The sequence below is a fragment of the Strongylocentrotus purpuratus genome, unplaced genomic scaffold (assembly GCF_000002235.5).
Source record: "Strongylocentrotus purpuratus isolate Spur 01 unplaced genomic scaffold, Spur_5.0 spur5_scaffold_14, whole genome shotgun sequence".
Taxonomy (NCBI): Eukaryota; Metazoa; Echinodermata; class Echinoidea; order Camarodonta; family Strongylocentrotidae; genus Strongylocentrotus; species Strongylocentrotus purpuratus.
In genome coordinates, this window is record NW_022145599.1 from 31,749,108 (window position 1) to 31,763,896 (window position 14,789).

Genomic DNA, 14,789 nt, shown 5'->3' on the forward strand with positions numbered 1-14,789 from the left:
AAATGGTGTAAAAAAAATTCTGATCATATCTATATTTAATGCTCTAGCAAGCTAACTTGAGCCGGATACTCGGCCATTGAAACATCATATTGTCTGATGCCAGTCACCAGGGTGTTAAACCTGTAGAAAAGTATAGGAGATAGCACCCATTTCTCTCGCATGTGCTTCATGGTGAAGCAAGGATGAAGTTGTGTTCCCAAACATCTTCCTAGGTTAAATGCCCCTCTGCAATAGTGTGGCCAGGAGGGATTAGACCTCACTGCATGGTCAACACAGGTGGTTAGCTCATCAAATCAGTTCTCAATTAACATAAGACTAGATGGAATTTTGACTGCGCGCAGTCAAAAATGATGCCTCCGCCATAGAGCAACTTTACAAACCAAAACGGAAGCAATTTTTAAAATTCAAGTTTGATTGTAATCCATCTGTCGGTTTTAATAATAATGCATTCACAAGCTATTTATAGTCATACATAATGAGCCCCATGACCTTTGACCTGATGACCCTAAAATCTAATCAGTTAATTGGCTCTGCAAGATACATATATACATGTCTTGAGTTTGATAGTAATCTGTCTATTGGTTCTCATTATAATGCGATCACAAGCTATTTGTGCATACATAATGAGCCCTGTGACCTTTGACCTCATGACCCCAAAATGTAATCAGTTCATTGGCTCTGTTAGATACATACATGACCCAAGTTTGGCAGGAATCCATTGACCGGTTCTTGAGATAACGCGATCACGAGCTATTTTTGTAGACATAATGAGCCCTGTGACCTTCGACCTCGTGACCCCAAAATCTAATCAGTCCATTGGCTCTGTTAGATACATACATGACCCAAGTTTGGCACGAATCCATCGATCGGTTCTTGAGATAACGCGATCACAAGCTATTTTTGTATACATAATGAGCCCTGTGACCTTTGACCTCCGACCTCGTGACCCCAAAATCTAATCAGTTCATTGGCTCTGTTAGATACATATATGACCCAAGTTTGGCAGGAATCCATTGATCGGTTCTTGAGATATTGCGATCACAAGCTATTTTTGAATACATAATGAGCCCTGTGACCTTTGACCTGCGACCTCATGACCCCAAAATCTAATCAGTTCATTGGCTCTGCAAGATACATACATGATCCAAGTTTAGAGAGAATCCATCAATTGGTTCTTGAGATAACGCGATCACGAGAACGGGACGTACGGACGTACGGACGGACGTACGTACGGACGGACGGACAACCAGAAAACATAAAATGCCTCCGGCTACTTTGTAGCGGAGGCATAAAAAAGGGGATCATGGGTAACCAATGGATACCGATTAGGCATTGTTTGCTATACGGTATAGAGGGCACAAGTAGCTATAAGTAATGCAGAGGGGACTTAAAGCTCCTATCAAAATGAATATTCGGAAAGACCCACTTTTTATTTTCACATTCAAATATCAGACAAAAAAGGAAAGTTAGGGGTCTAGTTTCGATACCTCAATGATCATGAAGAAGTCATCTCCTTGTTCTCCTTGAACAACAATCTTTTGGCCATCGTCGAACTGGACTGGCTCGAGAGCATCGGCTATTGTCAAGTTCTCCCATATGTCGAGGTTTTCTACAAGAGAACAACAGATCAAGATTGACTATCCCTCTTCAAATTTGCAACTTGAAAATGTTTGTTTATTATTTATATCATTCATTTTTAATTTTATAACAACATTCCACAAAAACTATCAGTTATCTGAAATAAGATCAATTTAAGATCAAATCAACGTTCCTTGCTTGAAGCTCATTACAGCCTCATGCATACAAATGACAAAAGTCTCTGATTTTCCTCTATAAATTGGCAACACATTCTTTATCTTTTATCTTCATAATCTACAATCATGCATCATTATTGTTTTCACATGTACATTTCATTGTATTTCTTTGTAAATAAAATTCTAAGATTTCATTATTTTAAAAATAAAGTGATATCTTTTTGAGTATGCTCACTGGAACTCATTCTTTATTTTGTTCTTTTCTCCATGCATTCTTGTTTTTGTTCATGTTTTATTCAATATTTCTTTCAATCATAAATTCTTCATACGCTGAAACTATATTTATTTATTTTGTGTTACTTTGTTCTTCCCTTTAGTCCTTCATCTCACTTCACTTTCATTAATTTCTTCCTTTTCCTTCTCTCTTAACATTTATCCCTTCATGCCTGCTTCATTACCCCACTTTCCCTCCCTAACCTTCTCCCTAATAAAGTCATCCATTAAATCAATTAATAACTTATTTGACTTACCAAGGATGGATACCTTAGTGAGGAATTCCTCGTACATCTTCCTCTTGCGTACTTGGCTTCCCTGTAAATAGAAAACAAATCACATGACGATGTAGTATTCACTTCATTACCATGAACCATTACAGTACCTCCTTAGCCTTTGAAATGGAAACAAAATAAATTTAATTGCATTGTTTTTCAAGGATACTCTATGTTTTGCAGCGTGTTTGGACCAAGAAACTTTTTTATTTGAATAAACAAATAGTAAACAAGTGTTGTGGACTTAATAAAAATAAGATATGCTTAAAATTTAGAATAGGTCTCTGGATAGTCCATTTATTTCCTTCTTCCTCACCTTGGTGGGACAGTAGGGGCACATTTATGGAATCAATTACGTAAATGTGAAGGGTACGATCAAAAGTCTTATATTCGTCTCCATGACACTACCCTTCAATATTAAACATGGCTAGCACTGCCACGATTGTGTTTCTCTCGCACGCGTTCTCCCATCATCGCTTTGCCCCATTCGACGACGGCACTATCCTTTACGTGGATGATGTCATAACGCTGTGTAAACATCGGCCACACACCTCAGGAGTTTGAAGGTTCCGATCGATACCCTCGAGCTCTAATGAAACACTAGAACCCTTCTCCCTCATCCTATCACGTTACTGGACGTCACCAACGTGTACTCCTTGCAGGAGCATTCATTACAGCGGCGCTGCGTAAAAGCCGCACTTTCTTCGGGAGCATGGTCTAATTTGGCAGGTTAACATGGAAATCAATTTCTTTGTATTGACTTGTCATCCTATTGATCGCGGTACACCGCTTCTTGCCACTGGAACATAAGGAATCAGGATAACTATCCCAAGATCTACATGTAGCTGTCAATGCTCCTAAACTTTCTTTTTGAGTTTGCCAGTGTATCTTAGTTAAGCAAATACAAGGATGTAATGGTTAAATGTACAGAGGCAATATATAGGATTGGAAAGCTAAAAATGATGATGCCCCAGCAATAAAAAGTTTAAAACTATAAAAAGAAAAAAAAGATCTGCATACTTACCATGAGAATTCGTCTGTAGCTGTCCCTGTCAATTCCCCACAGCTTCATATCAGTCTTAGCCTGCAAATACAAAGATAAGGGTCCCAAATAAGCATCACAATCATTGGGGAGGGATGGGTAAGTTTTTGAGCTATTTCAGGTGCAATGTGCCCCATTATTGTTTTGGACTTGACTTTGGAGAAAGAAAAGAAACCTGTAAATACAGTAAATAATGGCTTGTTATATACATATACCACGGTAGCATGACGTTTTTATATGACGACACAAATGTACTACACTTCACATATCTGTATCTTATACATGTAACACAGAGATAAGTGAATATCCGTACATGTAAAACTGCACGCAGCAGTTGCCATTTTAGTTACATGTATTTTTAAAATTGTATTTTTAATATTGCGGTCTTTTACCGCGGCATATCTGAACGAGCCTTTAAGTGGTATTTTGTAGCATGCAAGTACCTGTACAATACTATACAAACTTATCCAAGAGATAGAAGTAATGATTAGGAAATGTAAATCAATACTGTCAGCATTTTTAGCCCAAATGTCAATGACCTCCTCTCAGATTTGAGCATGTCTGATCATTAAGCAAATAGTCTTACTGCATCTTTAGATCAGACCACATATGAAGTTTAATGACACATTTGATGTCAATTTATGGTCAGAATTCAAAAATACTTGGTAACATACGGAACAAGAAATACCATGGACTTGCCCTACTAGCTCTATCTGTATGTTGTAATACAATGTACAATAATTGCATGTTTTAATAATTCTGGTCATGAGATTAAATTGTGAAAGAAAGTGTGTGAAAGCGATGGAAAAAGTTGATCACAGAGCCCAAACTGTTCATATAGGTGCATACTGCGAGGATGTGAATCATCAAAACGATAGCAAATTGGCCCAGTCTTGCTAGAAGTCACATGCACTGTGGGTGACTGTGCACAGAATTTGTGTGGACTACACAAACATGTGGCATGTAGGTGTCGTCCTCACCCCTTTAGCTATTAATTCCGAATAAGGGAATGTGAAGAGCCATCTTTTTCTGGGTAAATTTTATTCTATGATACTCTTCTAAACTAACATCAAAAGAAAGAAAAATCTCACAAATTATTATTTTTCACTTTTCCTGGAATGCAACCTTCTCTTCACGCACTGTACAAATCAAGATTTGACAGACAACCTGACAGATAGACAGATAGACAGATAGACAGACAGACAGACAGACAGACAGACAGATCGATAGACAGACAGACAGACAGACAGATAGACAGACATACAGACAGATAGATAGATAGATAGATAGACAGATAGGCAGACAGACAGACAGATAGATAGATAGATAGACAGATAGACAGACATACAGACAGATAGATAGATAGATAGACAGATAGGCAGACAGACAGACAGATATACAGACAGGCAGACAGATGGACGGATAGACAGACAGACAGACAGAATGGTACACATACCTTGACTGTAGCAGCTCTTGGGGTGCCGTAGATGAGAGCCAGCTCTCCAAAGCTGCTGCCCTCACTCAGGGTGACGACACGCTCATTGTCCACATAGATCTACATAGGGCAAGGGCAGGCAGGAGGAGGTAGAAAAGGAAGAAAAAAAATGTCAATTTATGGCTCTAAATAGACATTGTAGGGAATAAAATATGCATCCAGTGATAAACTGCGCAAGCTATGAGGAAGACAATCATATACATATAAATGTGTGTGGGTAAACCTTAGCCAAGACTGGAGTAATTTAAACTGTGCTTTCAGAGATATTGCATGGTTTAAGAGCTACATGTTTTCTATATACAGTATATCAAAATTAGTATTGTACATGTTTATTACAATTGCAGAATAGTAGTAAAACCATGTTCTAAATCCTTAACCTGCAAACTACTGAATTCTCTCATTGCCATGGGCTTAATCAAGGAGCCACACACTTCCCGTACACAATGTGTTGAATATATCAAGGTGTATACTGATACAGGTACATATCCCTTTTATGATCAAATATCTATGTAAATCACATATATATATATATATATATATATATATATATATATATATATATATTGACTTTAAAAAATGTACAGAACACAATGAAATTCATATTCCACAAGAGAGTCCACTTAAAGGGATCCGGTAACTTTGTCTCAGATTCTGAAACAAAATTCTGGATTCAGCTCATGATGCAATGATAATTATAAACCTTTAGGTCAGTCAGGAACCCTGTGACTTTTACAAGCCGATCGCCTGTCTGATTATCTATCTAAGATATTTATGATTGGAATCACAAATTTTGAAAACTGTTCGCCTGACGGTTTTCATAATATTACAGTCTATTGGGGAAAACGAGTATGGTAAAACCGGTCACTCAAAGATTTTTACTTTTTGGAGGCTTTTCTTGATCATTTTGAAGCGCAATTTTTTTAGGGCTTCAATATTACACCATACCACAGACACTGATAACAAGTAGGGTCGTGCATCTCAGATTTAACATTGTTAAACGATCCCTTTAAGGCTCTTTCCACATCTTGAAGCTTAGATTGCAGCACCAAATGGAAATAAAACGCCACTAATTTCATGAATTATCAAATTTACTTATTTAAATCAGCATTCACTATTCAGTAGAAGTTCAGTTTCGCCCAAAATATCATGCTAGAAATTACTACTACACCGAGGTAGCATTTGTGGGCAATGAGCCAATGACATCACAATGAAAACAACTTTTTTATAAATTTGGGAATAGTACTTACGTCAACTTCTCCGGAGTCAATGACATAGAAGTTATCGCCTTCATCACCTATTCATGTCAAGGGAGAGAGAGAGAAGGGACAGAAAGAAGAGAGAATGGATGAAAGTGACACTCGCATAAATAAATTCCTCTTGGGGCGTTCAAATATGTTCACGGCGAATCAGTCACGTTAGCCACGAATGGGTGGTACATGTATATGATCGCAAATTATGTGAACACTGTGGCAATCTATTCTTTACACAGACATGAACAATATAAACCTATCTAGGATTGCAATCGTCCAATCCAAAGGGCTTGTGTTCACATGAGATAAAAGAAAGTATTATTAAGCGCTATACACATATGAGCCATGATTTAGCCATATCATTTCCAATGTGAACACTATGATGATATATTCATTACAAATTATTTAACAGTATAAACCTTCCTAGGGTTGCAGCCACCCTAATTCATTTCTTTCAATCCTACAGAGCTTGTTCGCATGTGATGAAAGAAACGTAGTATTAAGCGCTATACACATTCGGCTAAATTAGCAACAAAGTGGCTTTAGTGGCTTACGATTGCAAATGTGAACAATGTGATGTTCTATTCATTACACTATCCCCCATTCATTTCTTCAGATCCAAAAAGTCAAGTTAGCCACAAATGAGCAGTACAGGATTGCAAATGTGGACACTGTTACAATCTATACATTACACAGTACTGAACAATTAGTCCCATTGCTTTCCTTCATTGCACGTTTCTCCCTAGTAGGGCATGTTCGCATGCCTGTTCAAGATAATAATACATCACTTAGTAACAAATGCACGTATGAACATCACTTACATGTAGTAACAAATGCATGTATGAACATCACTTAGTAACAAATGCATGTATGAACATCACTCAACATACCATCATTCAGATTTGGACTACAGTATCCCAAGTCGCTTTCTCATTACTCTCACATCTACTTCTCCCTAGAACTTCACTATCATCTAGAGTATACATGTTGAAAATGAATGGGGATATACATTGTATTGTTTGTACAGACCCGAGACAGCATCACACCTGTATCGACACTACAATCGACCAGCACTTTCATATTCATTTCCCCTTTGAAGGGATGGTTCATAGGTGCACATTGAAAAAGGGCCATAAAATCATACATCAACAATTGAGCATAAAAAGATTGCGGAGAGCTGCACTACATCATCATCAATCATAATGTACTCTTATTGATAATATATATATACACACACAGTTAACAACTAAATCATTCATACCCCTTGTAAATTTGATGCTTTTTTTTGTTTTTTGTAAATCAAGAATGAACGGTGGAATAGTTGAGTTTATTGGCCTTTATTGATTACTTTTAGATGTAAGCTTTTAATAAGGCGCATTCTCAAGAAACATAAATCGGGGCAAATCCATTTTCCACATAATGACAAAATTTACAAAACTTGGCAGGGGTATGAATAAGTTAGTTGTTAAATGTATATACATCTATAAAACAATGTATATTTGTCAAAATAAGCCTATGACAGCCCGGGAGAATCCCGACATTTCTCCTGTGAAATCTAAAGCAGATGTTGAAATAGAATGCCACATTGTATTCAGATAATATTTTAACCTATGCAAGCAGCAGTCTGATCCCATTATGTTTGTCTCGACGCTTTCCAAGGTCTTAGAGACTCTGGTGCAAAGTGCTTTATAAGCGCTATTTTATTATTATTATTACTTTTCTAAATACCGATAAGTAGTTCACATTGCTGAAGGAACATGCCACTTTATCTCAGGTAGATGTAGAAATATTATGTACCTCAATGTAGCAGGCTGATAATGGAAAAATGCCTGAAGAGCATATATATGACCCCTTATCACTTCTACATGCATCTATTTGCTGCCAAATTTCCCTGTTTTCTGGTGACTTTATTGACACCAATAAAATGCCTCTGTAGTAGGATCTAAAGTAGATGTGTAAAGAGAAGGGCTCACCTTTACAAATGGGAATATTATATGCTACTGATTGCACAACAATTAATAATATACACTCTAACTTGACTAGTAAAGCCATGTGCCAATTACTTCAAATGATTTTGAGGGTGCATGCATGCAAGTGTTTCTTGCAGTAATTCTATAGGGGAGATGTGGATAGAAAATAACTCAATTTTCAATAAAACACAAAATTGTGTCAAAGATTTTAATTTCTGGGAACAAGATAATTCAATAATTGACAACTTCAAATGTGTTTAAAAAAAAACAAACATTAATACTTCTCCTTATAAAAGGGGAAATATATCAAGTTGGATGAAAATTGCTACAAAATTCATATGGTAAACATAATTTTCATTCAACCGAGCTTCCTCAAATAATTATGAAAATTGACTTGCTTGAATTGGGGTAGACAGGAATATGTAAATAATGATTCAGTACTACTGAGTAAAAGCAAGAATTCCATCAAAATTGAAAATGTGATTTGTCAAAGTCATGCAGCCTCAAATCTTTATTAAACAACACAATATGATTGTGCCTTAGTCAAGTTTAGCATAAAACATCATCCTCATTTGGGGCAGGCTTTAAGCTAACAAGGCATCACTGCTGCTGAAAGACGCCACATTCATCAGTAGAAATTAGCTTGATACAGCCTGACCAGAATCATGTGATGGACAGCTCTTTCTTTTTTGACATTCAGCTTAAAGATAATTTCTTCCCTTCGTTCACATTCCAAAACCTAACCGTGTGTCATTATGTACATGTGTACATGGCAGTGCAAGAAAATGCATGCATGGTGCTAGATGTACAATGCATAATGTAGCTACATAATGAAAATACTGCATGCTCTGGCATTTAATGTAACAAAATATGAAACGACAAATTTAGAATTTCGAGAGTGCTGTTATATTTTACAAAGGCCATAGTCAGGGGTTGAAATATAATGGCACAAGAGGAATTCTGAATTTGAGATGAACATATGTTATATTCAACAACAAATGCATGTCATATTTGTTTTTATGAAATTAAGGATATTTGTGATCCTTTGGCTTTGGAGTCAGGCCCTTTTGATCTCTTTATAAATATGATGAATAAAAATAAGCTAAAAGCAATGAGTATTCACTGCCAGCCTAGAGCAAGAAGAGATCCTTCTGGCTCTATACATACAACATGTATGTACATAAAGATAAACAAAAAATTGAAGAAAAAAAAATAGAAGAAAATAAAAATGAGAAAATATGTCTGTTTCCTTCTTTTCTCTTTCCTTCTTTTCTTTTTCCTTCTTTTCTTTTTCCTTCTCTTTCTGATATTATGCTTATTGATTTGACATCTCATTTTGTAATTTGATATAGCTGCAAGGTTTTAAGATGCAAAATTGCAAGGCTTACTAATAATACTCAGACTCCATTTTAATACTTTGAGTACTAAATAAACAAGTACTGAAACTACATATCATTCACATATGGTTACAAATAGTACTGGTACTCAAAATCTCAAATCATATTGCTATGTATGGATTCATTGCATAAATATATCGCAAATAGGAGGAGCACTTATTGACAAAATGGAAATTTTTAATTAAAAATTCAGAACATCTGTGCAAAAGAGCAAGCTATTATGAGATATTTGACATGATTTTGGTTTCGTCGTCCTTAGTCTTCCTCGTACCAGACCCATCTTTGCAATCATCAAAGAGGGCCTCGTTGTACACAACACACCGTAGCAATGAGAATCAAGATGAACATACATGTACATGTAATTTGAAGTGTTTGGAACATTAGTTTCCCAAAATCAGGGGTCCCAAAGTTTGGAATGATATACCAATAGACATTTATAGACTGAGCCCATCACTGAATAGTTTTAAAAGAAAATGTTAATTGTATTTCTATATTACAACAATACTCAATAGTGCAATAACTTATAACTTCAATTTTACATCAGACAGAACAATAAATGTGTGTTGGTGCGTATGGGGGAGAGTGAGTGTGTTAAAGTGAATCATTTCCCTTTTTCCCTTTGTATTAAAAAAGGAATAATTTGTTTTTCATGTCTTTTCTGCTTGTGTTATTCTCATGTTATACCCTGTACATGTATATTGATACACATATTATATTTCAACTACCCAGTATTATATTATATTTCAATATTTTATATTTCAAGTCATAGATACGTCTTAAAAAGTCTGTATTTACAGACTAGCTGATGATTTTCAAGCCCTATCCTTGCTCTGTACAAAGCTGTTAGTTAGTACTGCACTAGCAGGACCCGTGGAAAATCCACGGGATTCTAGGGGAGGGGGCCAAATAGATAGATAGAGGCCTATGTGCTATCCAAAACAAAATTTAGATTATCTTTATATAGAGAATTTTTATAATATATGCTGTTTGACCATGAATGGCGCATCGTAAAACAAACTATGTCAGATAGGATCTCGATAATTACTATTTATTTGCATTATTATTGTTGTGATTTCAATGTAGTTTCATGAAAAGACTACATATGCAGATCGAGGCTTGGATTATGATTATGTTGGCATTGTTCACAAAATGTGTATAATTATTTTCAAAGTAAAGATTTTACGCGAAAAATTGGACGGTTTGTGCACAAATTAACTCGACTGTGTGTGGGACTGTGAGCGTAGAATCCAGTGAAAGATTTTTTTTTTCGGGGACTCGATCTTTATCAAATTTTGGGAAAATTTTGGGGGGCTACTTTTTTTTATCTTTCGGGGGCTCATTTTTCTTGGGCTAATTTTTCATTAATTTATTTAAAGATGCAGTTTGTTTAGTTTAGTAGCGTAGTGTTACGTAAAAAAGGCGTACTTTCTGCGTCAAGTTTCTACGCCAAAAGTACGCGAATTTTGTTAAACCTATTAAATTGTTTGCGTCCATCTTGCGTACTTTTTTGCGTCCCTCGGGGTATAGTAACGTAGGCCAGCGTACTCTCAGCTCAGCGTAGTTGGTACGCAACTCTACTATGGACCCCACGCCAATTAGTGATCGACCTGCCAGTGTCACAAATAAGGCATTAAAAATATGCTCATCTGACCATATTAAATGCCTAAAACCCCTGAGCTTTCGGGGGTTCAGCCCTTTGTACCCGTGGACACCACGCCTGCACTCAAATCGCTTTGAGTTACCTGACCCCCCCCCCCAACCCCCATACTTCAAAAATTGATTTGATGCAAGAACTGTATCATACTAAAAGTATTATCATGTTTTTAAACGACCATGACGACCGTCTGATTTTCTTGTGAAAACTTTACTTTGCTTGTGAAAACTTTACTTTGAAAAATGATTATCGAAATTCAGTATACAACTATACATGGCCAGAATAATCACAATCTAAGCCCAGGTTTCATACATCTATTCACGAAACTACATTGAAATCGGGGCAATAATAGCAATTTCAAAGTGTTGTTTAGACTCTCCTCACACCACGGACAGGCCTGGCTACTCCGGTCACCGCTAGTCCATGCTCACACACTCAGCTCCGACAGCACCGCCGACAGCAGCGCTCAGCTGCGGTGGCAATACACTGCGGACTCAAGGCAGTTTCCAATTGAACTGTCACGTGAAGGCGTACTATCACAGATCTATTTGCGCTATTCTTGTTGTAATTTCGATGTAGTTTTCATGAAAAGACCAATAAAACAGAAGCTTGGACTATGATTATGTTGGCATAGATCACAGAATTTGTATAATTATTTTCAGAGTAAAGATTTTACGTGAAAATAGGTCCATGGTTTGCGCCAGTTGTAGCAATCGCCTCGACTCGAATCGACTGTGGTGTGTGCATGTGTGTGACCTGAGAGCGTGTAATACACGTACACGTACTATGGGCGCCTAGCTAAAGCATATCCTATAGAAAGACGCATAGCACGGGTCAGCTCAACCCGTTGAGCGTACATAATGGCTACATCCCATCACCCGGGTGAGTCATCTGTTAATGTGTGTTTCTCTTACATGCTACTAAGCGAATCCTATAGCAAGAGGCCTTACTCGAAATACGCCGCAATCTTTACAATGAGACTTGCTACACCCGTTGGCGCGAGTGGATTCTCGTCCATCGTGTGTCTCTTCGTCTCTCTTTGATAATTAGACAGAGGGCGGGTGCACGCCTTGTCGACTCGCTCTCGCGAGTTCGTCTCCTCCTGGCAATCCGCGACGCCCGCCGTGCTCTCGTCCGCCCGTCCTCCCCGGCCGCCCCGAAACCGCGTTTAACGGCATGGACGTCGATCGAGGGGTCGACGTGGCACGCGGGTTACGGGAGACAGACCTCGTGGAATTGTGCCGCCCTCCCCGCGCCACGGCGGAGGCGGGCGGGGTCGGGGAAAGACGTTTTTGAGGAACCGTTTTGTACCCGTTTGGACCCCCCGCGGCGATTAGTGGTATTAGTAATATAGATGTTCTGTGGTACGACAAGAAATGCCATTCTTGAGTACATGTACATGTATGTACATCTATTAGCAGTAATGGGAAAAATGTCAATATCGTTCTTGATAGTTGCGATTAAAAATTAATGTCTCGCGGGAGAATGATGTTAGACCTTGGTTGATTAATTGTACATGTAATGTTGGAGATTACAAACACCCCATTTTCATTTTAGTCCATTCAGGGATTCACAAATTCCTTCCTTTCAGGAATTCAGGCAAGTTCTTTTCATTCACTTGCTTTGTCTTTAAGGGTTCAATCCTGATATCAAGTTGGTTTCAATTATGATAACAGAAAAATATCAGTGAAAGTGTGAGAAAATGCAATGACAAATGAGCAAATTTAAATCTTTAATTTCTAATCTCTATGCAAATGGGCAACCATTTCCCAGTGAGCACTTCTCTCATTTGTCATAAGATATGACAGCTTCTATTTTCTAGGTGGTTGATGAAGAAAGGGATCGATTTCATAAAGGGGGTGTACATAATAAAGCAAGGTGATCTACGCTGCAGCTACAAAAACTACCGGTACACACACATTTCCTTTGGAAAAAGGTGAAATTCATGAAATGTTGAGTACAGACGAAATAGGAGAGTGGTAGCAAGGTAAATCAAAAAGTTACCTACACTGTACGATGTATTTGTGTTTGATTGATCAATCAATAAAGGTTTATATCATGATCTGTTCTACTAGGGCACAGTGTGATAAGTTAATTTTCACTTCTATTTGGCAAACTTACATGTACATTATATTTAAGGAAAAAGAAATTGATCCTGACAGGATCTTGCTTTTTATCGGCTGGATACTTTTGACAAATCGATTTTGAGGGCTTGATAACAAATTCATACATGATACATACATGTACCAAAGGTACCGAGCTCAGACTTTGAAAAGCATGTTTAAATTGAGCTGTGACATATTTATATAAGATTTTAGATCTTTAAAGTCTTCAAATAATATGACTTCTTGATTATTATCAATCTTTCACTGAATGAGCAAAGTAATTATGGAAAAATATACAAATATCTTTTCCCTCCTAGTTATCACCTGTTTCAAATGTCCAGTAGCAAAGAGAGAGAGGATGGGTAGGGATGGTAAAAGGCAGACTTTATACTAGGTTCAATACTACTCTTTTTCTCATTCTTATTCATTTCTTATGTAACCCTGTAAACAATCATTTGATCGGCCGCCGATACCGATCCGATCAGGGGTGATTGGATAATAATTTCCAATCGCCGATCAAGTAAAATGATCGGACAAAAATCGGCAGAATTTTTTTTTTTTTTTTTTTATGCCAAAAATTTTCAAGTTTTTGGCTATCAAATGCTCAAAAAAAATTCATGGCTGGGATTATTTTGTCATTTAGAGTTGTTGTAGACCATGTTTGTTGATATTTAGTGCCTTTTCATGACTTTGAAATTAATGATATTGGTCTAAGAGCAGAGGCAAAACATGCGGGCCGCCATCTTGGATTATAATGCATACCTACATTATAATCCAAGATCCAATCGCATGTTTTGCCTCTGCTCTTAGACCAATATTATTAATTTCAAAGTCATGAAAAGGCACTAAATATCAACAAACATGGTCTACAACAACTCTAAATGACAAAATAATCCCAGCCATGAATTTTTTTTTAAGCATTTGATAGCCAAAAACTTGAAAATTTTCGTCATTAAAAAAAAAAAAAATCAGCACATTTATTTTGGCGATCTTCCGATCCGATACCGATCAAAGGTCCGAGGGTGTCGCTCCGATCTTCCGATCCGATCAGAGCCCCAACTTACAGGGTTATCCTTATGCTTGTTTCCTTCCTCATCTGATCTATCCACTACTCATCTCTTATTAAACTGGGCATCGTTTCATGGAACTGTCATAAATACAAGTTATCCGACATCCCACTGACACATGTATTAAATCAAATACACACATTGCAATGGGTTGCCAGGGAACTTGTACTTTGATGGTTTCGTAAATTACATCACTGATGTCCAGTAATCAAAATAATGTATACCTCATGGTATTCATCAAAACTGGATCCAATTACGCTTTTTCTCTTTCCTCCATTTTGACCTCAGGATGTTTTCTTGTTGTTCATTTCCTATTTGCATTTAAATTGTACACGTTCATAACGCTTTGTTGAACTCTGATTGGTTTTTATGCTTCACAGATAAGTTCTGATTTCAATGTAAAACCCATTCTCTCTTGCTCGTATACTAACTCTCCCCCTTCTCTTTCTCTCTCCCTCTCACTCTCATTCCTTCCTTCTCTGCTAGTTTCTATAGCTCCTCATTTAT

General features: G+C 37.2%; 1 protein-coding gene across 3 annotated transcripts in view; it reads right to left on the reverse strand.

The window, feature by feature from the left end:
* The window catches only part of LOC763490 (cAMP-dependent protein kinase type I-alpha regulatory subunit-like), a 47,238-nt gene that overhangs the window by 3,972 nt on the left and 28,477 nt on the right, over positions 1-14,789 (reverse strand). For all 3 annotated transcript variants that reach the window (XM_030984746.1, XM_030984747.1, XM_030984748.1), the window contains exons 5-9: positions 6,087-6,133; positions 4,801-4,899; positions 3,327-3,386; positions 2,285-2,345; positions 1,488-1,609 (exon numbers count right to left, since the gene is read on the reverse strand). In XM_030984746.1, coding sequence (XP_030840606.1) covers positions 1,488-1,609; positions 2,285-2,345; positions 3,327-3,386; positions 4,801-4,899; positions 6,087-6,133 — 389 coding nt within the window. The remainder of the gene's footprint in view (positions 1-1,487; positions 1,610-2,284; positions 2,346-3,326; positions 3,387-4,800; positions 4,900-6,086; positions 6,134-14,789) is intronic.